General features: G+C 38.2%; 1 protein-coding gene across 2 annotated transcripts; it reads left to right on the top strand.

Moving 5' to 3' along the window:
* Window positions 1-404: 404 nt before the first annotated feature.
* LOC139942700 (two pore channel protein 2-like) lies at window positions 405-23,639 on the top strand. 2 transcript variants are annotated; one of them, XM_071939504.1, is made up of 20 exons: window positions 405-526; window positions 1,273-1,506; window positions 2,500-2,582; window positions 5,165-5,285; window positions 5,713-5,841; window positions 6,722-6,844; window positions 7,802-7,920; window positions 8,626-8,730; window positions 9,391-9,517; window positions 10,036-10,237; window positions 10,881-11,025; window positions 11,700-11,864; window positions 12,202-12,272; window positions 13,005-13,086; window positions 13,607-13,676; window positions 16,356-16,593; window positions 16,992-17,082; window positions 17,991-18,104; window positions 19,649-19,788; window positions 20,622-23,639. In XM_071939504.1, exons 2-20 carry the CDS (start codon window positions 1,300-1,302, stop codon window positions 20,768-20,770), a joined length of 2,481 nt encoding a protein of 826 aa, XP_071795605.1. In that variant the 5' UTR covers window positions 405-526; window positions 1,273-1,299; the 3' UTR covers window positions 20,771-23,639. The 2 variants fall into 2 exon arrangements, 1 of the variants encoding a protein (XP_071795605.1); XR_011786704.1 differs by lacking the exons at window positions 19,649-19,788; window positions 20,622-23,639 and adding an exon at window positions 15,105-15,202 and having other exon boundaries at window positions 17,991-18,040.
* The last annotated feature ends 1,758 nt before the right edge of the window (window positions 23,640-25,397 follow it).

Genomic DNA, 25,397 nt, shown 5'->3' with positions numbered 1-25,397 from the left:
TAAGCAGCGCTATGAAATTGGGCCCTGGTGCCTGGTAGAAGTTACGTCCCCCCCCCCCCCCTTTTTAAATGGATCATCTTCATTGTGTTCTGGAAACGCAGGAATTCTTCAGAAGGTTTTGGAGGGGGTACTTCTGTTCAAGAGGGGAAGGGTGTGTTCAGAGAAATTTATTCTTTTCTTAGGGGAGGGGGCACACACATACCCATCTACTGACTCAGGGGGCGTGGTATGTCCATACGCCACCCATAAAATTTAAATAAAAATGGCACTCGCGCCACAGTGGTACCCCCTCTATTGACCAACCAAAAACACAAAAAAACTGAAGACTCGTACCCAGACGTCTCTTACCTACATGACAATGTTAGATGGAAGTCTAGCCAGTCTATTTGCTTAAATCAACATCAGCTGTGGGATGATTTAATGATTGACGAAGTTACTCCCCTTTTTTTGGGGTGAGCCTTCTGCGACCGGAAAAATTGGTCAAAGATACACAACTTGAAAAAAAATGATTGCATGTTGATTGAAGGTAAATGAGATTTCATTGAATTTTGCAATTAGTCATGGTAGATTTAACTGTTTCCAGATTCTAGTTCGTTGTGCCCCCACAGAACTTCACCCCAAAAAGTTTACTGCCCGGTGACTGCTCTCCGAGCCACTTGTTATGTCATATCTGTGATTCAGACTGTGTGACAATATCACTGCTAAATCAGACCGGTCTGCGTTTAAGTAATAGTTAATAATAGCTATAATAGTATGAGTATCATTATGGATACATTGCATGGAAAGATTTCTAACTCTCAGTTCTGCCATCGCTTTTTCGGCTCATTTAAATTTAAAAAAAGAAGAAGTATGGATTTGCAATGTATTGGAATTGTATTTCATTGACATTATGAAAGAAAAAGTGGAGATAACTGTCCGTATAGCACCACCACTTTTTAAAGCCATTGGACCCTTTGGGTACAGAAAAATAAATAAAAGTTCACACTGTGAACTTTTATGATTTACAAATAACTTACAGGGTTTACAGAAGGTAGTGGTGAAAGACTTCTCTTGAAATGATATTCCATGAAATGCTTTACTTTTTGAGAAAACAGTAAAACAATATCAATTCTCGATATCGAGAATTAGGGATTGATTTTAAACACATGTCATGACACGGCGAAACGTGCGGAAACAAGGGTGGGTTTTCCGCTATTTTCTCTCGACTCCGACGTCCGATTAATAATTTTAAAGAAAACAATACCTCATCTTGCTTAATATCTTACTTCACAGCATAATGTCCAAAGGACACCAGAAACAATGGACAATCACACGGAGAGCTACAAGCCATCACAAATCACCAAGTCCAAGGACTCTAACCTGCTGAACGATGGGGCAACTCGTATTGTACGTTCACGCACTGTGAGCTTCGTTAAAAGCGAGAATGGCGGGGAGATGGTCACAATCGACCTGGTCAACCAGCCAGAGGCTGAAGAGAGGACCGGCCAAACGGTCATGAATGACAGTGTAAGTCCTCTAAGTAGTATTCATTGCTTGTGGCGTGGCGTGGCCGAGCGGATAAGAGCATAATAGTGACACGCTCTTATAATTGCGTGTTTCAAAACAACCGTCTCAATGCGCTTTACGTTAGTGCCTTGGTTATTTGGCCAATAACATTCCTGAAATCTTTCTCGGCTCCTAAAGAAAATTGCAAAGCAGCATTTTTTGCTAAGCAGTATTTTCTGCTTAACAGTTTTATGAAAATGGGCCCTGATGTTTGAGATCAGCAGAGTGTGGGTTCGAGTCCAAAATGTGACACTTGTGTCCTTAAAGCAAGACCTTTTACCATGATTGCTTTATCCTTCAGATGGGACTTACAAGCGGTTCATCCCCTGTGTGTGTAACAAACGTAAAAGAACCTACTGCACTTATTGAAAAGAGAAGGGGTTCACCCCAGTCTTCCTGGTTTGTTTTACCGCAATTGCGCCACAGCACCTTGTAAACCATTACACAGTTCTATAAAGGAATAGGTCTCATACTTCAACCATAGCCCTCAAGAGTCTTCTTTCCCATACTGACAACTGCGATCTGTATTTTGGGGTTTTACAACTGTTTTTTTAAAAGGGATTTAGACTGATTGCTAACGAGCGATCAGCACATGAAAGAGTTGAACAGTTTGAATCAAGTAGGCCCCTCATAGCCATGATAGCGGAGTATAGCGGAGTATTTGCTGTTGATTTTGTTCAGACAAGTTCTAAGACAATTCTAATTGTCTGTCCGTTCGCTCTTGTCCCCGATTATTGTCTGTCCCCAGGCATCCCTACATAAGCCTCGGCTTCCAGATGATGCCTCCATACTCTATTTAAGTTTTTTTCTCAGCCTCATTGAATAGCTTTGTTTATTGGCTATTCCTTTAAAAAAACCTTGTTTGTACTCTGTTTTCATGAAGTATGGAAATAAGTTTGAATGAATGATTGAGAAGTTTACCTGTTGTCCTTTTTACATTTTTTTGTTACTCAGGACATCTATCTTGCCGCCACATACATCATTGACGCTGTTGAAACGCGTAACTACCAGTTCAACACCGATCCAGGGAGTTTAAGGTCAGTTGAATTTGAATTTCGATTTCAGAAAACAAACATACAACATTCGCCAAACCGCTGGCCCAATTTCTCAGTTCAGTAGGCCCTGCATATTGCAGCCAGGGTTCAACTTCATCAAGGCTGTAAGCACAAAAACTGGCTTAGCGCAGACAAATCTTGCTTAGCAGAAACAGTTTACCAGCCAACATTGAATGAAGTTTATACTGTTGCCACTGGTGCCACACTCAAACTTTACTAAGCAAATAAATTTGCCAAGCAGCATTTTCCTGCTAAACAGCTTCATAAAATTAGGCCCCCATTTTCTTGTTTTCATAGGTGGACTTTTAACAAATGACTTTAATTGTCACTTTTATTCATTTGTTCTGACTGTGAATGCCACATGATAAGGATCTTGGCTGAGGGTGAATGTGCCGGTAACCTCTCCGATGGTAAACCTCTCTTCCAATTTTGTGTATTCTGTCGCTTTTACTGTGATCCTACATGTAATTGGAAACTTGTTTTGAAATTTTTGCATTTGTTGTGTCTGCTTACTTTTGATATTTTGCTTGCAGATTTATGTATGAAATATATATGTTGATTGTAAAATGCTTTTATTTTATGTCTGATCTTGGCCCAAGGGTCAGTGTTGTAGCCATGGTGGGTGATTCTGGGCAGGCCTGCCCAGAGCTAACAAATTTCGCCCCAACACAACACTCTGTTGAGCAAAATACACGGAGCCACCCAGCACAGATTTCTCCCAGATTGCACTTCAGCAATGGTGGCCTCTTATCTTAACATGAATAAATTTGTTGAACCGCTCACCCTTGGTGGGCTGTATTTGAGGAGCCCACCACTAACATTGGTCTAGCTGCAACACTGCCAAGGATGAATGTGCTGATAACCTCAGCCAGATTCTAATTTGTGTATTTTGACATACATTTTGATTGTGGTTCTAATTGTAAACTTGTATATTTGCACTGTTGATTATTAATTTTTTTAAATGCACATGCCTGCATACTGTGTTGATATTTTGCTTGCAGATTTTTCTATGATATTCTGTATAGGATTTGAGGCATTGCATGGTGAGGTATCAATGTATTGGTTTGCGGTAACACCGTGTGGACGGTTCTCTAAGAACAAACTCTACCTGGCAAGTAGATACACACGTGGTGTTACCGCAAACCAAATATATATGATATTCTGATTGTAAAATGCTTTTAATTCTAATCATGACTCGAGTTTGAATGAGCTGCCGCTCCCCTGCTGTAATTTGTGTATTTTGACATTTTCATTGTGATTCTTTAGGCCCCTAGGTATTTGCACTACTGATATTTATTTTAATTGTACGTGCCTGCATAGTGTGTTGATATTTTGCTTGCAGATATTCTGTATGAAATATATCTTGATTGTAAAAATGCTTTTAAGTTTGATCTTTACCGAGGCAGTTGAATGTGCTGGTAACCTCTCCTCTCTTCAAAATTTTTTTTTGGGGGGGTCATTTTTATTGTGATTCTAATTGCAAACTTGTATTTGCACTGTTGATATTTATTTTAATTGTACACACCTTTTTTTTTATTATTATTATTTTATTTGGCATAACAGTACAAAACATAATACATTGACAATATATGCCGAGATGGGCAAGGGACAACAAAAGCAAATACATCCTATGATCCGTAGATCTGTTGCCAAACATCTGCGTACTGTGTTGATATTTTGCTTGCAGATGTTTGCGATTCTCATTGCAAACTTGTATATTTTGCATTTTTGATATTTACTTATTTGAATTGTATGTCTGCATTCATATGTTGCTAGCAGATATTCTGTATAGAATATTGATTGTAAAATGCTTTGAAGTCTGATCATGACCGAAGGTTGAATGAGTTGCCTCTCCTGTTCTTCAATTTGTGTATTTTGTCATTTTTATTGTGATTCTAATTTCAAACTTGTAGGCCCCTAGGTATTTGCACTTTTGATATCTATTTTAATTGTACATGCCTGCATATTGTCTTGATATTTTGCTTGCAGATTTCTGTATGAAAATGTTGATTGTAAAATGCTTTGAGGCCTCGTGTATAGTGTTGTTCAGTGCTTTATTTGTATTGTCGCAATTTTATTATCATGTTTGTACTTTTATGACTTTTCAGTATTGTGTTCTTGAACACCTTGTGTTTGAGGGAGCAAATACTTCATATCTGGTTTTTATTGCTGTTGTTATTGCTGTTTTTTTTTCTTGCATAATTTACTTCATCATACAATTTTCATTACTCCTGTTATCACGCTGCCTCCATCTTGGTCATGTTGCAAATCGTTTTGCTAAATAGGAACCAGACTATTTTGTTCTTCCAGCCTCGGTTTTTAACATTAATATCAATGGGAGAAATTCACGATGGTTGCACTATGATGAAAGTCTATTGTAATAATTCTTTTAGTTAATTATTTTGTTTACTGTGTTGTCTTTTTGCAAAGCTATATTTGAAAAGGACTGTTCATGTAGTTAACTGTAGTCACTTTATGTTGAAGATGGCGATTGTAGGTATTTGCTGCACACCAACAGTGTTCATAAAGTTTGACTGACATACTCCCGTTTTTTTGTTCCCCAGAAACTACCATCTGTATAATAACAGGTTCATGCAGTACGTCCTGTATTTCTTTGTGTTTGTGATACTCATGCTGGCCATATTTGAAGAGCCTGCAGTGAATGGTCTGAGCATGCCTTACTGGGTAAGTCCCTGTTTTTGTATTTTTTTATAAAAATTTAAAATTGAATAATTGAGCCTCTAGAAGAACTTAAATGTCAATTAAGTTAATGACCAGGGACTAATTTCATAGCACTGCTTATTAGTAGGCACATTGTCATGCTAACTATGGCGGGGGGGGGGGGGGGGGGGGGTTACCTCTACTGGACCTCTAGAGGCAAAATATATGAGTGTGTTAAAGTAATGGAACATTTGGTGTGGGGGCACACACCCTCTGCTGCAAATTGGGCATGGTATAACTTTATGACATACCAAAAACCTGGCCATAACCACTGATTATCAAAGTTGTTAACATTTATCAATAAGTTAGGGCTTTGAGTTCTGTAATAAAATTTGTATTTTCATTCCTGACTCGTTTCTATCTATTACACTTTAATTCTTTGTATGCGCAGAGTACCCACGTTCTTGAGCTGGCCTGCTTGGCGTATTTCGTCTTTCGAATGCGTCATCATCGATCCTTCACGCCGAGGAGAATATGGTGGACAGACGCTAAGAACATTATACTAGTCGTTGCTATCTGTGTAAGTACCTCCCTATGTTTGTTGTGTTTCTCATTTCTCAACCTAGCCTTACTCAAGGCAGTCGGAAATGTTCACTCTGAAAAAGGCCACCGCTGTAAAAACCTGCCATGTAATCACATTGCACGACATGACGCCCCGTACACTATCCGCATGCGGAGGCCGTAAGTGTTGGCCTGACAGCCTCCGCATGCAGATGGTACGAGTGCGGCTGAATTGTGCACAAAACGGCGAGGGCTATGAGCAATTTGCCAGTGGATACCAGTGTGTTTATAACGAGGTCTTTTGCTGAGTGAATAATGCAAACTGCCTTGAGCAAGGCTATTGTCAACGGTGTTCTGTCCAATCACACACTTACTTTTAAAGACGCTAGACACTATTGGTAACAACTCAAATTAATTGTAAGCTTAAAAACTTACTTGGTAACAAGCTAGTGAGAGCTGTTGATGGTATAAAACATCTTGTGAGAAATGGCTCCCTCTCAAGTGACTTAGTTTTTGAGAAAAAGAAAATTTCTCACTCAAATATTAAAAGATTTCAGGCCTGAAGCCTTTTTGAGGCATCTGATGAAAGCACACAAATTTGTTCAACAAGGGTGTTGTTTCTTTCTTTATTTTCCAGCCACTTCTAGCCGTATAGTAAATAACCCCTTTGCTGCTATAAAAAGCGCCATCTTGTAGGTCAAACTGTATGCGCGTCTATACGCGTACATCAAAGAAGCATGCAGCTATCCCCGTTTGATTTCTACGGCACAAGCGCGCACACCCACATGCACACACTCGCAGACGCCATCTTGTCGGGCAAATATTTGAACGGTGAAGTCATATTCAATACGGTCTACACTGGTCTTTGACAATTACCAACAATTTGTTTTTGTTACCAGGTGATGTGTGTGGATATGATACTAGTGACCATTCTAGTGGAGACTGGAGTGATTGAGAAACCCTTCCGCTGGTCCAGAATGCTCAGACCGCTCTTTCTCGTCAACTTCCCTGAGATGAGAGAGGTAAAGATTTGAATTTTTCAAGTTTTTAAACAGGTTGTTGTTTAACCCTCCTACTAATTCCCTGAGATGAGAGAGGTAAAGATTTGAATTTGTCAAGTTTTTAAACAGGTTGTTGTTTAACCCTCCTACTAATTCCCTGAGATGAGAGAGGTAAAGATTTGAATTTGTCAAGTTTTTAAACAGGTTGTTGTTTAACCCTCCTACTAATTCCCTGAGATGAGAGAGGTAAAGATTGAATTTGTCAAGTTTTTAAACAGGTTGTTGTTTAACCCTCCTACTAATTCCCTGAGATGAGAGAGGTAAAGATTTGAATTTGTCAAGTTTTTAAACAGGTTGTTGTTTAACCCTCCTACTAATTCCCTGAGATTAGAGAGGTAAAGATTGAATTTGTCAAGTTTTTAAACGGGTTGTTGTTTAACCCTCCTACTGTTTGACCCTTCAATATTATCCCCTTTGCTCATTATATAGGATATTCCAGTCTGCAATACATGTTGAAAGTTGTCAAGTTTTTAAACAGTTTATTGTTTAACCCTCCTACTGTTTGACCCTTCAATATTGTCCACTGTGCTTTTTAAATAGTTGATGAACTATGCCAGTCTGCAGTATGATGCGCACTTCACTGAATAATGCACAGTGACGTTGACCATCAAAATGGCGCATTCAAAATTATTGATGATGACGTCGGGTGAATTGGGTCAATAGGGGAATTTTTTACTGAATAAGTTCAGGTCATGTTTATCACTTACTGACTTTCAAAACTTGGTTTTGGTCACAGCTTGAAATTTGACACAGGTTTTTTTACATGTTTTATGGTCATCATGTGATACAACAATTTAACATGCCAAGTGATAAACCACAAGGAAAACTGACCGGGGTAAAATTGAACTAAATTTTGGGATGAACAAAGACAATTTTACCAGAAACTTCTTGTAATTGTACACAACTTTTTTCTTCTAGATCCGGCGCTCATTCCGTAATATCCGCCACTCATTGAATGAGATTCTAACCGTTCTGATTCTTCTGTTCTTAATTCTCTTCTTGTTTGCTCTTCTTGGCCGGGAACTCTTCTCCGATGAGTAAGTAGAAATAAATTGGTAAATGCTTGTTCTCATCCTTATACTGTGGCTGTGCCGAGATGTAGAACTTAGAGCTACTCCAGTAGCTTTTTCCCTCGTACTGCATCTCTTTGGAACTCCTTGCCTGGTGCATGTTTCCCTTCATTCTATGATCTGCCATCTTTTAAGAGGAATATCAATTCCTACCTTCAGCTCCACTGAGTTTCTGCATTTCTATGTTTTCTTCCTTGTAGCCCTTTACCTAGAGTGGCTTTAAGCCTTGTTTTGGGCAAACTTGCACAGTTTTTTTGTTTTTTAAAATATGGTTGATTACTGATAGTTCAAACCTATAGATATCACTTGTGTCTTTCTTATAACGAAACCTCAATGGCAATTATCAGTTCAACTATTGTTTGTAATGGCGAAGCAGTCTGGCACATAAAACTTAAGGCGTTGTTGTCAGAGTGTGGTTTCAAATCCCGCTTATGACAAGAAAGTTTACAATAAACACGTTTCTTAAACCTTAACACTCCTGTTCAAATCATGAAGTTGTAGGATTGTAGATGATTGAGAGCGAAATAACAATTTGCACTACGCAATTCACACTCAACCCTTCTACTGTTTGACCAGTTAATATTATCTACTGTGGGGGCGTTGCAACCAAACAACTTTGAGGCATATTTTGAAGTGAAATGTTTTACATAGTTATTTGTTCTCCTTTTGTAGCGACCTGAAAGAAGTTCTATCATCGGAGCCATACTTTGCACACTACATTGAAAACATCTGGGAACTGTATATCCTTGTGACTACGGCCAACAGTCCTGACGTCATGTAAGTAGACAAACATGAACTCTGTCTAATTTCATAGAAATGTTTGAGAAGAAAAAAATGCTTAAAAAAATATCGTCTAAGCATGATAACAGCCACAAATTGTACATTGTTGAAGTGGGCACAACTTGGTTAGTGCCTATGGGTTTGTTTGGGTTAGGTTTATTTTTACTGGCTTGGCTTGGATGGGGTTTGGTGAAGTTAGGATGGGTTTGCACAGTTGGGCCACCATAGTGCCTACAGATACAATCTGTCAGTCAAATAGTTTTGAAGGATTGGTCAACTTAGAAATATATAGTTACCCACCTCCTTTGACTGAACTAACCTAAGATCTAACCTATGCCTTGTTTACTTTGTTGGATGCCAGTGTATGACCGGAATAGATTCTGGTGGGTTGAAGTGGGTACAACTGGGTTTCTAGTGTGTATGGGTTTGGTTGGGTTAGGTTAGGTTATAAAGTTGGGTTAGGTTGGGTTTAATTGGCTTGGCTTGGGTTGTGTTTGGTGTGTAGGATGGGTTTGCACAATTGCGCCACCATGCTTGATCAAAGCAGTTAAATGGTATTGAAGGGTTGGGCAACTCAGAAATAGATAACCCCATCTTTAGTACCAATCTCCTTTGAACTAGCCTAAGATCTAACCTTTGACCTTATTTACTTTGTAGGATGCCAGCCTACGACCGGAATAGTTTCTACATAGTATTCTTTGTGATCTTCGTCTTGCTGTGTAATTACATCTTTATGAGTATCTTCCTTGCCGTTATCTACAAGAACTACCGAAAACATCTCAAGGTAATACAACTTGTTGTTTTATAGCTTAGTTTATTTTCTTTTAAATGTTTTGTTTAACATGTTTATCAAAAGTACCTGATTTTAAGGACACAGGGTGTTTGAGCGTGAGACCAGGCTTTCTGCTTGTTCTCATCCTTATACTGTGGCTGTGCCGAGATGTAGAACAAAGAACTACTACAGTAGCTTTTTCCCTCGTACTGCATCTCTTTGGAACTTCTTGCCTGGTGCATATTTCCTTCATCCTATGATCTTCCATCTTTTAAGAGGAATATCAATTCCTACCTTCAGCTCTACTGGGTTTCTGCAATTCTATGATTTCTTCTTTGTAGCCCACCTAGAATGGCTTTTAGCCTTGTTTTGGGCAGCTTGCATATAACAAAATAAAAAATAAAAAAAGCGTACTGGGACTGGAACCCACACTGTGCTGATCAGAAATTCGTGCTGAAAAAAAGTCCGGCGTGCTTGACCGCTCAGCCTCGCCATGCGACAAATAATAATTTCAGATTTTTGTTGCACAGAACGAAGTTCAGACCTCAGTGTTTCTGAAAAGAAGGAAACTTGCCAAGGCGTGGGACATCCTGAAAGTCACAGTGGACAGTAAGTTTGTTCTGACATGGGAGCGATGGAGAGCAGTGATGAAGTTTGTCATTCCAAAACACAGCGACATGCAAGTACATCTGCTGTGGAAGGTTCTTGATAACGATGACAATGGATCAGTTGGTGAGAGACATGTTTGTTTCTATTGGGTTGTGGTGGGTTGAAGTGGGCACAAGTTAGGTGGGTGCAGGCGGGGTGAAGACGGTGGGGTTGAGTTAGGTTGGGCTTGGTTGGGTTGGTTTGGGCTGGTACAGTTGGTAAGAGATTTATTAATTTTGTTGGGTTAAAATGGGTTGAGGTGGGCACAGCCTGGTTGGTTTGGGTGGAGTTTGGTTTGACAGAGTTGAGTTGGGTTTGAGTGAGTTGATTTGGGTTGAGTTGATTTGGGTTTGGTTCAGTTCAGTTTGGTTGGAATGGGTTGGTTTTGGGTTGGGTTTTGTGCAGTTGGGTTGGGTTTAGTTGGGTTGGGTTGGTTTTGTGTCGGTTTGTTTGGGTTGAATTGGGTTTGGGTGGGTTGGTTTAAGTTATATTGGTTTGGGTTGGTTTGGGTTAGATGTGGATGGGTCCGGGTGGACAGGTTTGGATTACATTGGTTTGGGTTGGGTTTGGGTGGGTTGTTTTGTGTTAAGTGGGTTTCATGAGATCAGGTTTATGAGATTGTCTGCCTCCAAGTTCCCTTGCTGCCTGATCTCAACACTCTAAGTCAAGCAAATCCCTCTTTGATTGAGTGCGTTGTGTTTATGGATCCTAACTCTTTATCCCACAGCTAAATGGGAGTTCCTACGCATTGTAGATCTCCTCAGTGTTAAGCTCTCAACCATCAACCAGAGCATGCCATTCTTCCAGAAGTATATGGCCACATGCTACAGCTCTACAGTCAGTGAATTCATCTGCAAATATGTCAAACATAGGTAAGTACTTCAACCCATTTCTGCCTAACTTCAAGTTTACACTTCGTCAAGGAATCTTTGATCAAGTTCCATGCTTCTGGTCATTGAACCCAAGTCTCGACACTCATGGGGTGACAGGTCTTTTTCTTCAGCTGCGTCACGCATCTGGAACTCTCTACCACTTAATCTTAGATCTTGTCTTTGTACCACAAAATTTAAACCTCTTCTCAAAACCTATCTATGTCATGCAGGTTTTCAAGGACTAATTTTGTTGTGTCTGTGCATTGAACACCCAGCAGGGTGGATATGTACACAATTTAAGTCTTTATTATTGTAATTATTACGTAGAACGCACAAATGCTACTTTTTAGTAGCAATCTCCGGCTTACCATGCTACTTAAGGAAGTAGTTAAGGCGCTTTATAATACCTGCATTTTATGATTATGTTTATACAAGGGTTTGAATGTGTTGTGTTTTACGGTATACATTTACCTATAGTCGAGTCCCGGAGCCCAATCAGTACAAAGTGACACGATGTTGACTCGCTGATAGCTGGATTCAGACTACCGCCAGCAGGGCTACATGAGGCTGCCCCACCAGTGATTACGCCCTAGTGGTTGATTACACAACTGATAATAATATCAATTCACTACAAATGTTTTGTTCACATTTCCTCTGATGTGTCATTCGTTCAGGTACTTCCGCTTCTTCTTTGACTTTGTGATTATGATCAATGCGTTTCTGATCATCGTCAAGGTTGACGAAGCAGAGTGGTACTTCCTGGGCATCTTCATGTTTGAGATCCTGATCAAGATGTACGTCTATGGTTTCTACAAGTATTTCAAAAGCGCTTGGAATGTGTAAGTAACCTGCAATGTTGCAGTACTCATAATACTCGAGTGGTACCTGAGTATCGAATACTACTTGAGTACTATTCGGGTATTACTCAGATAGTACTCAATAAATACATCGAGTAGTACTCAAATACTCTTTGTGTACTACTCAAGTTCTACACGAGTACTATTGAGTAGTATTCAATAAAAACAATTTGCTTATATTTTTTAATGGTGTATACATGTATGTAATTTTTGTATGCCATTTTTAATGTTATGTTCTTTTGAACAAACTGGTCCTGGAGAGAGCGTAATGCAAAATCAATAAATAATTATCATTATTATAATTTTTTTTATTTTTTAGATTTGACTTTGTAATTATCACTGTTGCCTTCATAATCAGCGCCATAGAGGAAGTAGTACAGCAAACGTCAAGTAAGTTGTTTTCACTTTTTACTCTTCTGTCTTTAACTTAGGGCCACTTTTTTCTTACTTGACTCTTTAAATGTGTTTCTTACTTCATAATTTGACACTTGCACCAAAGTGAGAACACTTTGGAATGCTTAGAGTATGGCTCTGGCTTGGAGCATGGATCTGCGGTGTGGCTCTGGCTAAGGGTGCCACTCTGGCTTGGGCTCCAGCTCTGGCTTATTTATTTTTAAAGGCTCCCTTTATTAAGTTAGACTTCTTGTGTGCAGCCTCTGTTGTTGTAAATTCCTCTTGAATTACTTGTCGTGTTCTTTGCTTTTGAAATATGGAGAGGTCTTTCTTAACATGAATCAAAAATAATGTGTGCATTTACTGGTTGACTGAATTTTTATTTTTATGTTTTGGAATTTTTGATGTTCATTGTTATAAATTATTGCATGATTGAAATTTGATGCAATTTTTAATGTCTTATGAAATTGTTTCTGTAATTACGCCCAGATGGATAGGGCGCACTGTCACTGTGTAACAATCAACATTATTTCGTGATAACACAGCATGCAAAAGAAAGATTTCTTTCTCCTGCCTTCTGCAGTAGATCTACCCTTAAATATTATTATTAATAATCGTGTTAATTATAACTATTCTTGAAACAGAGTGGTAGTTGTCAATGAAAAAGTTACCTACAAGTGTTTTGTACTGCGTTAACTCTTGTAGTGTGTGCCCTATTTGCTATTTCAGAAGATTTCACAGAGCCCACATTAGACTTCCTCCTAGTCCTCAGAGTGTTGAGAATCTTAAGAGTCATTGGAGGCATTAAAAGGTGAGTGTTGTGAAGCACTTCATGTGGGATGCAACCAAATTTGGACAGCCTTACCAACAAATTTGAAAATTAATACACACTTTTTAAAGCCATTATACACTTTTGGTAAACAGTATTGTCCAAGTGCCACACTTCGTGTATCACAACTTATATATAAAATAACAAACCTGTGAAAATTTAGGCTCAATCGGTCATCGGAGTCGGGAGAAAATAACGGGAAAACCCATTCCTGTTTCCGAACGTTTCGCCGTGTCATGACATGTGTTAAATATAAATCCTTAATTCTCGCTATCGAGAATTGATATTGTTTTAATGTTTTCTCAAAAAGTAAAGCATTTCATGGAACAATACTTCAAGAGAATTCTTTCACCAATACCTTCTGTAAACCCTGTAAATTATTTGTAAATCTGTGAACTTTTTTTTTTTTCTGTACCGAAAGTGTAAAATGGCTTTAATAAACAAGGAACAGCTGAAACCATCACAAATTCATTGCAAAATTTGTCTCTCTTTTTGCGGACAGGTATCAAGTCATCATATCCACCATCAGCAACATCGGTCCGTCAATTCTAACATTTGGTGGCGTCTTATTCGTAAGTTCCGAGTTGAATTTCCCTGTTTGTCAATGAGCTCAAATTTCGAATTCACTTGAGGCTTTACAACGCAATGTACCAGATATCATTCAAATCTAGCTGGCAAACATGCTTACTACCTAGGTCGTGTCAGAATAGACCGATCCATTAAGCTCCGCCTCATTGCGTATTTACCAATCACAACCCATTGCACAACCAAAAGTCCGACACTATAAAGTCTGACATGCGTGCGCATATGCTTGGCGCGCGCGGCAGAGCTGTGCAGAATGGCATTGGAGAGGCTCATGTGATCGGTGTATAGATCTTATGCATATGATGTCATTTCAGTAGGGCGCCCTCACCTAGAGGTCAAAAGGAGGTTGTTCATTGGCCAATCCTGTGCGCCGTGCATACAAATCCGTGCGTTTCGATTGTTTCGTCACCGTTTTTCCACCAAGATGGCCGCTGGATGACGTCAATGCATAAGGTCTATTGTCAGCTAGGACTATTACTAGATTTCCTGCATCATCAAGCATTCAAGTTTGGTAACGCCCTTAGCAACAGCCTCAGCAGCAGTTCAAGGCGTAGCATGGGCCACCTTTTCGAATACAGCTTAGGTTACTCATCTTACTAAATTTCCCAATACCCTACACCCCCCTTCCCCCCAAATAAAAGGCTGTTTAAAGATTTAACCTTGCATCTGTAACATCAATACATTTTACAAAACACTTCCACCTTCTCATTCAACCAAACAACTTTTTCTTTCAATTAGTTAGATTTCTCAGATTATGGTTATTATTGTTATTAACTTCTGGTCGGTAGGACAAAGCAATGAAAGAGTTATTGACAGTAGGAGCAAGTACAAGTGTGCACCATGGTTAAAGGCAGTGGACACTATTGGTAATTACTCAAAATAATTATTAGCATAAAACCTTAATTGGTAACTAGTAATAGGGAGAGGTTGGTAGTATAAAACAGTTTGAGAAGCAGCTCCCTCTGAAGTGGAGTAGTTTTCGAGAAATAAGTTATTTTCCATGAATTTGATTTTGAGACCTCAAGTTTAGAACTTGAGGTCTCGAAATCAAGCATCTGAAAGTACACAACTTCGTGTGACAAGGGTGTTTTTTCTTTCATTATTATCTCGCAACTCCGACGACCAATCGAGCTCGAATTTTCACAGGTTTGTTATTTTATGTACACGTTGAGATACACCAAGTGAGAAGACTGGATTTTGACAATTACCAGTAGTGTCCACTGCCTTTAACTAAAGGTTGACAATTTTGACTCGAACCCAGGCTAGTCGACCATTGGTTGACTACTGTGGTCGACCATTTGGAATTTGCCTTTCTCAATTAGATGGGTAGTGAGTTTTTAATTTTTTATTCATTATGATAAATGTTGACATATGAAAATATTAGTTGTATAATTTGTTCTTGTTTTGCTTTATAGTTGTTTCAACAGACCCATCTTCATGACCACATCTTCATTCAGTGCATAGCAGAGAATCCATCTCAGTATACACTTCTGCACACCATCATCAGCTACAGGTTCATGATAACACATTTAACCTTAACCCCCCCCCCATCCCCCACCCCTCAACATGTCCTCAGATTTAATTAAACTTACACAGGTTGAAAACAATGATTGTAGAAAGCTCCCCTTTAAATATTACTTGATGAGTACTCTAGCTGTTGAGAAATGACTATAACAGTTTCATGAAAACAATTACCATCTTAGTTTTAGCATGTAAAACGTGTTTACCAGTTATGGTATAATTACCATAACTAGTAAACACGCTTCACATGCTAGAATAATTCTCTCGGCGACAAACAGTTTATTGTGTCACTTGTTTTAGTCATTTCTCAAAAACTACAGCACCTCAGCAAGTAATATTACTAATGCACAAGAATGTATGTTGATTGTTCCCCAACTTCCACATATCCAATGCTTGACACACATTATCAGGAATGTGAACTAATATCAAAGGCTGGCTGCCACAAAATAGCCCCCCTCCCCCAATCCATTTCTAAAATTGATTTTAGAAACCCCCAATCCGCCAAGAACTCATACATGTTTTTAACATCACCACACTCTTAACTAAAACTCACATTGTCATTTGTAAGACTTCACACATTGCGAGAACAATAGATTTACCTGGTAGTCTGGTAGTAAATTAGACTTGTGGACAAGTTGTTAAATATCTGTTGCCGTGATAGCGTTCCGAGTCTACTCCGAAACTCCCCGCAGTTCCCGCGGTATTCTCGTGAGACTGCTGGCTGTGCAGGACTACTGCTCTCACGGCTACGGTCCCATTTAATGGCAAACAGCAGTTCCCGCGAGAGCGGTGATCTCGCGAGAGCACTGCCACAACTCAGTTATCTCACCGCAGCAGACCATTAACGACTTGTCCACAAGACTAGTAGTAAATCAGCCTCATACCAGTACCTGCCTTATAGATGAAGACAAGGGACCAGGGGTGGATTTCACAAAGGTAGTCCTAACTTAGGACTAGTCCTAGGCAATGCTAAGAGATAGCACTGGTCCTAAGTTAGGACCAGTAACTCATTCTAACTTAGGACTGCTCCTATCTCTTAGCATTGCCTAGGACTAGTCCTCAGTTAGGACTACCTTTGTGAAATCCACCCCAGTCGAGGTAGTAGCCTACTGACCTTTCTCATACTTTTGATTTGACCTTGACAGGTTATCTTCTATGTGTTTGCCGTCATCGGTATGGGAATTTTCCGCAGGCGGATCACCTTCTACGGTTACCTACCCGATGACGCATACACGGACCCAACACAACTCTACTGCGGGACAGGCATTGCCAATTTCACCAAGTCGGAATTCTACAACCACCATTACTGCAGCAACAACTTCAACGACATCACAAAGGCCTTCGTTGTGCTGTTTGAGCTGATGGTGGTCAACCAATGGCATGATATCCTTTGATTACAGGGAACCAGTGAATGACCTTTAACCCTTGTGTTAATTTTTATAGGCTCCTTTTCACAAACAAAAAGTTAAAACCATGAAAACCGGATTATTCAGCTGATGTGTTTATTCACCTTAACATTCCATCGTGTAGCCTGCACAAGCAAACACTTTACATTATTTAAGGGGCAGATGTTACTGGAATTCATGCTGAAAATCTCCCTTTGTCAAGGGTTTTTGTGTTAGGACCATTGTCCTTTTGTTATACAAATGAGGATGACAAGATCAGACAGGCTTAATGGAATGGAAGAAGCAACTTTCACCCTTTTCAAAACTTAATAAAACGTGGTGTTCTGTTTTAACATCAAGGAAACCTTCTCTATGATAATCCTTAATTGTTCACACTGATTGCCGATGGCTTTGTTCTCGTCACGCATAAAGCGGCAAGGATTTACTTCCTATCCTTCCATATCGTCATGGTGGTGATCATCGTCAAGTAAGTAAACACAGCCATTTATTTAGTGAATGGAAAATTTCGCGCTCAGTTGTTACCACCGACTTATGGATCAGGTTGGCTCAGTGGTTTCTTTCCCTGCCTTTCATCTCTGTGGACCCGGGTTCAATCTCTGTCTCGGAGCGAGTCTTTACGCGTAAATTGAGTTTTAGTCCCAACGTGGGCCTAATTTCATAGAGCTGCTTAAGCAGAATGTTTTGCTTACTTTGTGCTTAGCAGAAAGTAGCAGGACACCAATCAAAAATTGTGTATGTGACATGGTATTTTAGCTGGTAACTTTATTCTGGTAAGCGTATATTTTGGTAAGCATATTTTTGTTGTGCTAAGCCACTTTTTGTGCTCTGGGCCTTGCTTTGGAATGTGGAATGCCACTGTCTATATTTTAGGTTCCCCCCCCCCCACATTTTAAAACTGACAAGTTTTTATCTTATGCATCTTCTGTTTGCAGCTACCAATAACGAAAATGCATTGTTATGAATGGCTTAAAGAACCAACTTAACATGGTCGGCTTGAGGACCTTCGTTGTTTGTTATGCTCTTGATTTGAGTGGGAAAACTCAAGTTGTATTACTGCTGTTATAGTTCCGCCATGACTCAAGTGACCACACTAAACAGTCTCAGGGAATTTGGTGTTTCCCTTTTTGTAAAATGTTTCTTCATTTGGTCAAAGACTGGTCTTTGAAAATTACCAAAGGTGTCCAGTGTCTTTAAAGAACCAAGTTGAGCTTGAGGATCTTGGTTGCTTGTTATGCTCTTGATTTGAGCAGAAACTTTCAAGTAATGTATTATTGTTGGTATAACTAATCAAGTGGTGATACTAAAAAAGCATCAGGGAATTTTGTGTTTTCCTTTTTACACTGTTTCCTTTTTCGTTTATGTTTTTTGACACAGCATCTTCATTGCGTTCATCCTGGAGGTGTTCATGGTTGAGTATTCGCTCTCTAAGAGTAAGTACGAGGGCGCTATTGAGAAGAAGATTGATGAGCTGGGGCTGGGAGTTGACCTGTAAGTATCTTGCTTGGTGTGGCAGGAGATTCATACTTTTATCATGAACGTTTTGATGTACTATTACTGCATTTATATTTACCTTTTTTTTGTTGTCTGGTCAAAATGTGTTCCTTGTTCATCATCAATTTTATTGTATTTTCATATATTTTTCATGAACATTTGAATGTTGTACTATTACTGCATTTATATTTTGATGTTCCTTTTTATCCTGGTCAAAATGTGAAAATTTTTCATCATCAATTTTGTTGTATTTTCATATTTATCATGCATGATAATCATCCTACTTTTAAAGGCAATGGACACTATTGGTAATTACTCAAAATAAATATCAGCATAAAACCTCACTTGGTAACGAGTATGGGGAGAGGTTGATAGTATAAGACATTGTGAGAAAACAGCTCCCTCTGAAGTGACATAGTTTTCGAGAAAGAAGTAATTTTCCACGAATTTGATTTCGGGACCTCAAGTTTAGAATTTGAGGTCTCGAAATCAAGCATCTGAAAGCACACAACTTCGTGTGACAAGGGTGTTTTTTCTTATCTCGCAATTTCGACGTCTGATTGAGCTCAAATTTTCACAGGTTTGTTATTTTATGTATATGATAAGACACACCAAGTGAGAAGGCTGGTCTTTGACAATTACCAATAGTGTCCACTGTCTTTAAGGTTGTATTGTTCTTTTTTCTCCTTTTTTGTCTTTCTTCCATGGTTGCCTTGCCAGTTAGTTTAAGTTTTTTGCCTAGCTAGGGATAGGCCTACATGTATTTAATATGTAACTTTTAGTACTCGGCTGGCGGGACAGACATACCCCAAAACTGGCCAGGGCCCAATTTCATGGCTCTGCTTACCGCCGAATTCCACGCTTACGATCACGATTCTCCGCTTACGTGCAAGCGCTGAATTTCTGCCCTAGCCTTGTAAGCGTAGAATGCCTAGTAACGTTGAGTACGCATGCGCAGAAGCCAAAATTTTCCGCTAACCCGTGAAATACGCCTGCCGCAAGCACAGAATTCCATGCTTCCGTTAGCGCTGATTCTGTGCTTACGGTAAGCAGAGCCATGAAGTGGGGCCTTGGTGACCAGTTCTGTTTTTTCTTTTTTCTTCCATTCTGTGCATTTTAACATGTGTTTTTCACTTTTGATCATTAGTATGAATTTTAAGTACTCTAACTGTATTCCCACCATGCAGAGTTGGAAATATTACTGTCAATTTATTTATATAGTTAAGAAATGCCTTTAATATAATATCTGGTTTAGTTCTTAATAGTGTTTAACTTATTTGACAAATAATGTTGCTTTCTTGAGATAGGTTGTTAATGTTTTTCTAGCTTTTTAACTGTAATCTTATGAAGTACTAATTAAATCTGTATTTCGCGGTTTAAATTTTACTTTAGTAGGCCTATTTAGTTTCTGAAGACTTTTGTCAAAACTGTGAAGTAAGATCTTCATAACATTTTTATTTACTGTTGTTCAACTTCCCTCACTCTTATTGATATTGATATTATTATTTTTTTTCATTTCTGTTGCTTAATAATAAAAACAGGACTGAAGAGAATCAAGACAAGAAGAGTAAGCCAGTAAAACTAGACAAGCTTGGTCTGGTCAGTAATGCTGAGGGAGAAAACTCCACGTCTAGCGATAAAAGACCCAAGGATCCTGGTATTCGTTTCCGTATTGGCAAAAGTGAGTTGGAAGCAGTCCTACCTTACTTTCTCTGCTAAATCTATACTTGTATCAAAAGTCATGCACTGAGCAATCATTAGACTTTACAATAATATTAAAGGCAGTGGACACTATTGGTAATTACTCAAAATATTTATTAGCATAAAATGTTTCTTGGTGACGAGAAATGGGGAGAGGTTGATGGTAAAAAAAACATTGTGAGAAACGGCTCCCTCTGAAGTGCCATAGTTTTTGAGGAAGAAGTTATTTTCCATGAATTTGATTTCGAGACTTCAGATTTAGAACTTGAGGTCTCGAAATCAACCATCTAAACGCACACAACTTTGTGTGACAAGGGTGTTTTTTCTTTCATTACTATCTTGCAAGTTCCATGACCGATTGAGCTCAAACTTTCACAGCTTTGATATTTTATGCATCTGTTGAGATACACCAACTGTGAAGGCTAGTCTTTGGCAATTATCAATAGTGTCCACTGCCTTTAGTAATAAATAGTTCTTATATAGTGCATTTAAAAAACCTTATCAATGTGTTATCTTGTCTATTTAACCTGCTACCTTGTCTAACTAACTAGCTGCCTCTTCTAACTAACTAGCTACCTCATCTTAAAACTAAAAACCTTATCTAACTTACTAGCTACCTTGTGTTATAAGCTAGCTACCTCGTATAACTACCTTAGCTACTATGTTTAGCTAACTAAGCTACCTCATCTTACTCACTAGCTACCTTGTGTTATAAGCTAACTAGCTTCATCATTTAACTAAGCTAGCTACTTCGTCTAACTAACTAGCTACCTTGTCTAACTAACTAGCTTCTGTGTCTCTTTTCTCTCAAAGAATCCAGAAATGTTCAGCTGTCCCTTCAGGCGATGTTTGAAGGAGAGCTGGACGAGGAGAACATCGGCCCCGAGGGTCTGGAAGACAATGATGACCTTGATGTGGATGAGAATGAGCCCATCGCCTACACTCTTAATAACGCTGTCTAGGAAACAAACCAGCCAATAGACTCCGTGCATAAAGCGGAGTACTACAGGGATGCTGAGCTCATGTGCAGGTTTTCACACATAAGAACAGGTATTGTCCAATCATTTACTTCTTTTGACTCCAGTGAGGGCGTATTTGGACCACAGTTGGGGCGCTTTTTGAGCAAGTGACGTCACATGCAAGGGTCCTATAAAATTCATGATGACCCTATTTGGCGGGAAAATTTCAGCAGGGCTCTTTAATTATGAAGCTTCAAAGCACAAGAATTCTGCTGAGCGCAACTATTATTGTCTAAGCTGAAATGGGTTACCTGTTAAAATAAAGGAAATGTATATTGGTCATGACTGGTTACCTGCCAATTTTAGCCGACATGGGCGGCCAGGCAAATGATATTAGGTACTCTTTGAAACTGTATTGATCTTTGAGGAAAAGTATTCTTGACAAGAATCATGATATTCTAGTCTACCCCCCCCCCTAAAAATAAATAATAATGATAAAATAAATAAAGATAAAATTGTATAGTATACATCCTTTCACTGAGTGGGTGTGTTTACATTGAAATACTTGGGTCTTAAAACTTATCGGATGAGTAGTTAATCTGCCTGTGCAGTCAGCAGCCCTACTAGTTTGTGCATGATCCAATTATGAATTACATGGAGATAACAGGTGTGAGTTGCCCAACGAAAAAGATATTATTGAGGTTTCCTGCTTAGCTGCTATTCTTGATATAAACAAATATATTTTGATACTGTAATTATGAGGGACCCTTTAATTTTCCTATGTAAGGGTGGGTTGGTCTTCAATTTTTTTCAAAATGTACAGATTTTTTTGTAGATTTGTAAGCATTTGCCAACAGCCATTTCCTTTGTGTTCTAAATTCAAGACATTATGTCAATTTATTACATATATATTTACACAGCACATTTTATTGTCTTTCTATATAGTTAAATTCCAATATTAAATTTTGATATATTGAAAATTAAGTTTATAGCATTTATCAAAACAGATTAATCTTATAAATATAAATTCAATCATATGCTTTCATATTGTTTATCAGTATTAAAATGGCAATATCTAATGACCAGTACCAATTTAAATAACTCAGATTATTAGAGTGCTTTCAGGAAATAATGAAATAATGGGTTTGTCATATCGTATAGAACTATCAAGAAGCTTGCAACTAATCGTGTGGCATTGTAGTCTGAGGAATTCAAATTTAGCATTACTTGTGACCAACCTAGGCATTGTACCAAACATTATTCAAATCTAACTCACAAATGGCTAATATTCATCTTCTGTAAGTATAGAAGACACTGTTATTGGAGATTTTATTCGAACTTTATACTGTTCTTCTAAAAAAGCAAGTATTCTATTCTTCATTCAACTATTTTAACGATCTAACTCAAAATTGGCTGATATGCATATTTTGTAGTATAGAAGACATAGTCATAAATGGTTGTTAGAACTGTTACTGTACGTAAAAAAGAAGAAGCAAGTATTCTATTCTTCATTCAACTATTTAAATAACTTTTTTAAATGCATTAATTACTGGGGTATTTCCCTACATTCCAATAGGCCTGTGTATTTGTTCATAATAATTGCAAGATTGTAATGGTATTATTAAACCACTGCACTATTGCTAGTTCTCCGTTTTTAGTTTATCAGTATTTTTTGTATACAGCAGGGAATCACCCACAAATAAATTGCTTCAAATATTATTTTCTGCTTACATGTATAATCTGTTTCTTCTGGTCAGGGTTTTTGTTGATGCTTCAGAGTCAGTGCTGTACCTTCTCTTGATTCAAAGAGAGTGACAAACTATTAATGCTGTTCACCGTTTCTAAAAATTATTAGCGATTAAGGATACCAGTTCCGCTGTACTTTATCTTGATTCAGGGAATCATCCACAGGTTAATTGCTCAAATATTATTTTCTTATAACCTGTTACTTCTGGTCAGGTTTTTTGTTGATGATTCAGAGTCGGTGCTGTACCTTCTCTTGATTCACAACTAATGTAACTCCAAACATAACCCGAGCTATTACAGCCAGGGCCTATATGCAGCCCAGACTATAGCAAATATACCTTAGTACCCTATTATGTTTCGGGCTACGTTATAAATTATCTGGGGCTACATCTAAGACCGCCAAGATATCTCAAACTTACTGGCTTCATTAACTGACTCGGAGTCCATGTATTCAATGCTTATTTTCCCTGGCGTTTTATCCCCCCTTTAAAAGTGGTACAGCCAAGTTTAAACCCATCTGCCTGGTTATGGTTGTTAATAATACATATTTATATAATATTTCACGAGAGTGATCCTCTCTATGTGTGGCTGCAACAGGAAATGAAGAAGAGACAAATCAACACTTTATATATTTTGTCTTTTCTTGGATGCGGATTCTGATGATGCTAACAGATGTTTGATCAGTATCAAGTTGTTTAGCTGATCTCGTTTCATGTTTTTTTGGTTATATGTGACTGATGGGTTCGAAGCCTGTATATATTCCTATAACATCTATTATATAACATACATTTATAAACACATTTTTAACCCTGGATTATCTGCTGTAAAATATGTAAATGGTCTATTTAAAGGCAGTGGACACTATTGGTAAATACTCAAAATAATTATCAGCATAAAACCTTACTTGGTGACGAGTAATGGGGAGAGGTTGATAGTATAAAACATTGTGAGAAACGGCTCCCTCTGAAGTGACGTAGTTTACGAGAAAGAAGTAATTTTCCACGAATTTGATTTCGAGACCTCAAGTTTAGAACTTCAGGTCTCGAAATCAAGCATCTGAAAGCACACAACTTCGTGTGACAAGGGTGTTTTTTCTTTCATTATTATCTCGCAACTTCGATGATCAATTGAGCTCAAATTTTTACAGGTTTGTTATTTATGTTGAGATACACCAAGTGAGAAGACTTGTCTTTGACAATTACCAATAGTGTCCATTGTCTTTAAAGGGAAAGTATAATATGCTTGGTAATCATACTTGGAATTGATGGCAATACAAACAATTGGTTGTAGGAGTACAGCAGCTTTTGATAATGTAAAGCATTTTGAGAAACATTTCACTTCGAAGTCATTTGGTTATGTAAAAAGATATCGGGATGTTTTTGGCCGAAAACTTGAATCAGAGAAGCGTTACCGCTGTATTGCTATCGGATTTTTTTTTTCTGTGTGGATAAAACCGCTCCAGATTTTCGGCGAGACCTTAAAACGCGACCGGTTTAATGTACCGGTAGGGCCTATACATCTCTACATATCTGTTGATTAACAAACGGTTCTAAAAAAACAAAGGTATACTTTGTTATTTAGAATTTTACAAACTAGAAAATTGGAGATGGTAATTTTTTTTTTACAAGCACATAAACATTAGTCAGTGGATGTGATTTGTAAAAGGCTTTGAATTGTAATGGTTATCCCTCATGCCTTTTCATTTTCGGTCGTAAATACTATATAAGCACACGCCCCAAATTGTGGTTGTCGCATAAAATTGTCACAATTCCAGTATAATTTATGACTCCAAAAGAGTAAAATTGTAATTGATCGTGTTGTTCATGTACAATGTACTACACAGGTAGATGTGTTGCTGTTTAGTTAAAGTTCCGTTTCATCGCCCATGAGATGGATTTGACTGGTTTACGGTCGAGTTGGCTCATCGTGTCACTAAGCCCTATTTATTAACGTCTACTTTAATTATAAAAAAAAACATTTAAAGGGGTATGACATTGATCTGTGTATATTACACTTTGTTGCCCGGTGTATACACGAGAATAATCTTGTATTACATTTAAGCATGATTAATTAATGTAAATAAATAAAACAATAACAAAATGGCAACGGCAGCAGCAGCCACAACAACAGCAACAATGACAACAACAACATCATCATCAACATCAACAACAAAAGTGACAACATCAACATCAACAACAACAGCGACAACTACAACATGAACAACACTCTCTTTATGTAAAAGAGTGAAAAAGCACTCTTTGAAGAGCCATATGAAGGACAACTCTTTTTCGAGTGCGTGGTCTTCCACTCTTTTAGATTGAAGTTTGCATCTTTTTGAGTGATTTTTCACTCTGTCCTGGAGTGAAACCCCTCTAAAAGAGTGAAATAACCACCACTCTTTTTTAAGAGCCGTATAGAGAACAGCTCGAAATGTAAAGAGTGGTGTTTTTCACTCTTTTTACATTTAGAGAGCGGCTACAACTACAACATCAACAACGACGACGACAGAAACAACAACAACAAACAAACAAACAAAATTACTTCTACAAGAAAACTTGAGGGATGTTAGATGCAAAGCTTCAAACATCAAAACATTCCATTTTTTTTTTAGGTCACACAGCATGTGTGTTGCCACAAGGTCTTCCATCTTTTCATGACAACTACGGTCATTTACACAGAAACATTTGTAAAAGTTTGTTTGACTTTTAAAAATAAGGACATTTCTTAAAGCAGTGCCAATTCAGTAGACAAAACAAAAAGAACATAATCGTTTTAATGACACCGGATATGTTTATTCATTTGGTATTGATCTCGAAGCAACATTTCATTCATTACTTGTTTTCAATAACACTCCCCATGGTCATCGGTACGACAACTTATCGAT

Source organism: Asterias amurensis, chromosome 1 (genome assembly GCF_032118995.1).
Source record: "Asterias amurensis chromosome 1, ASM3211899v1".
In the NCBI taxonomy this organism is placed as follows: domain Eukaryota; kingdom Metazoa; phylum Echinodermata; class Asteroidea; order Forcipulatida; family Asteriidae; genus Asterias; species Asterias amurensis.
This window is presented reverse-complemented; position numbering and strand designations above follow the sequence as displayed.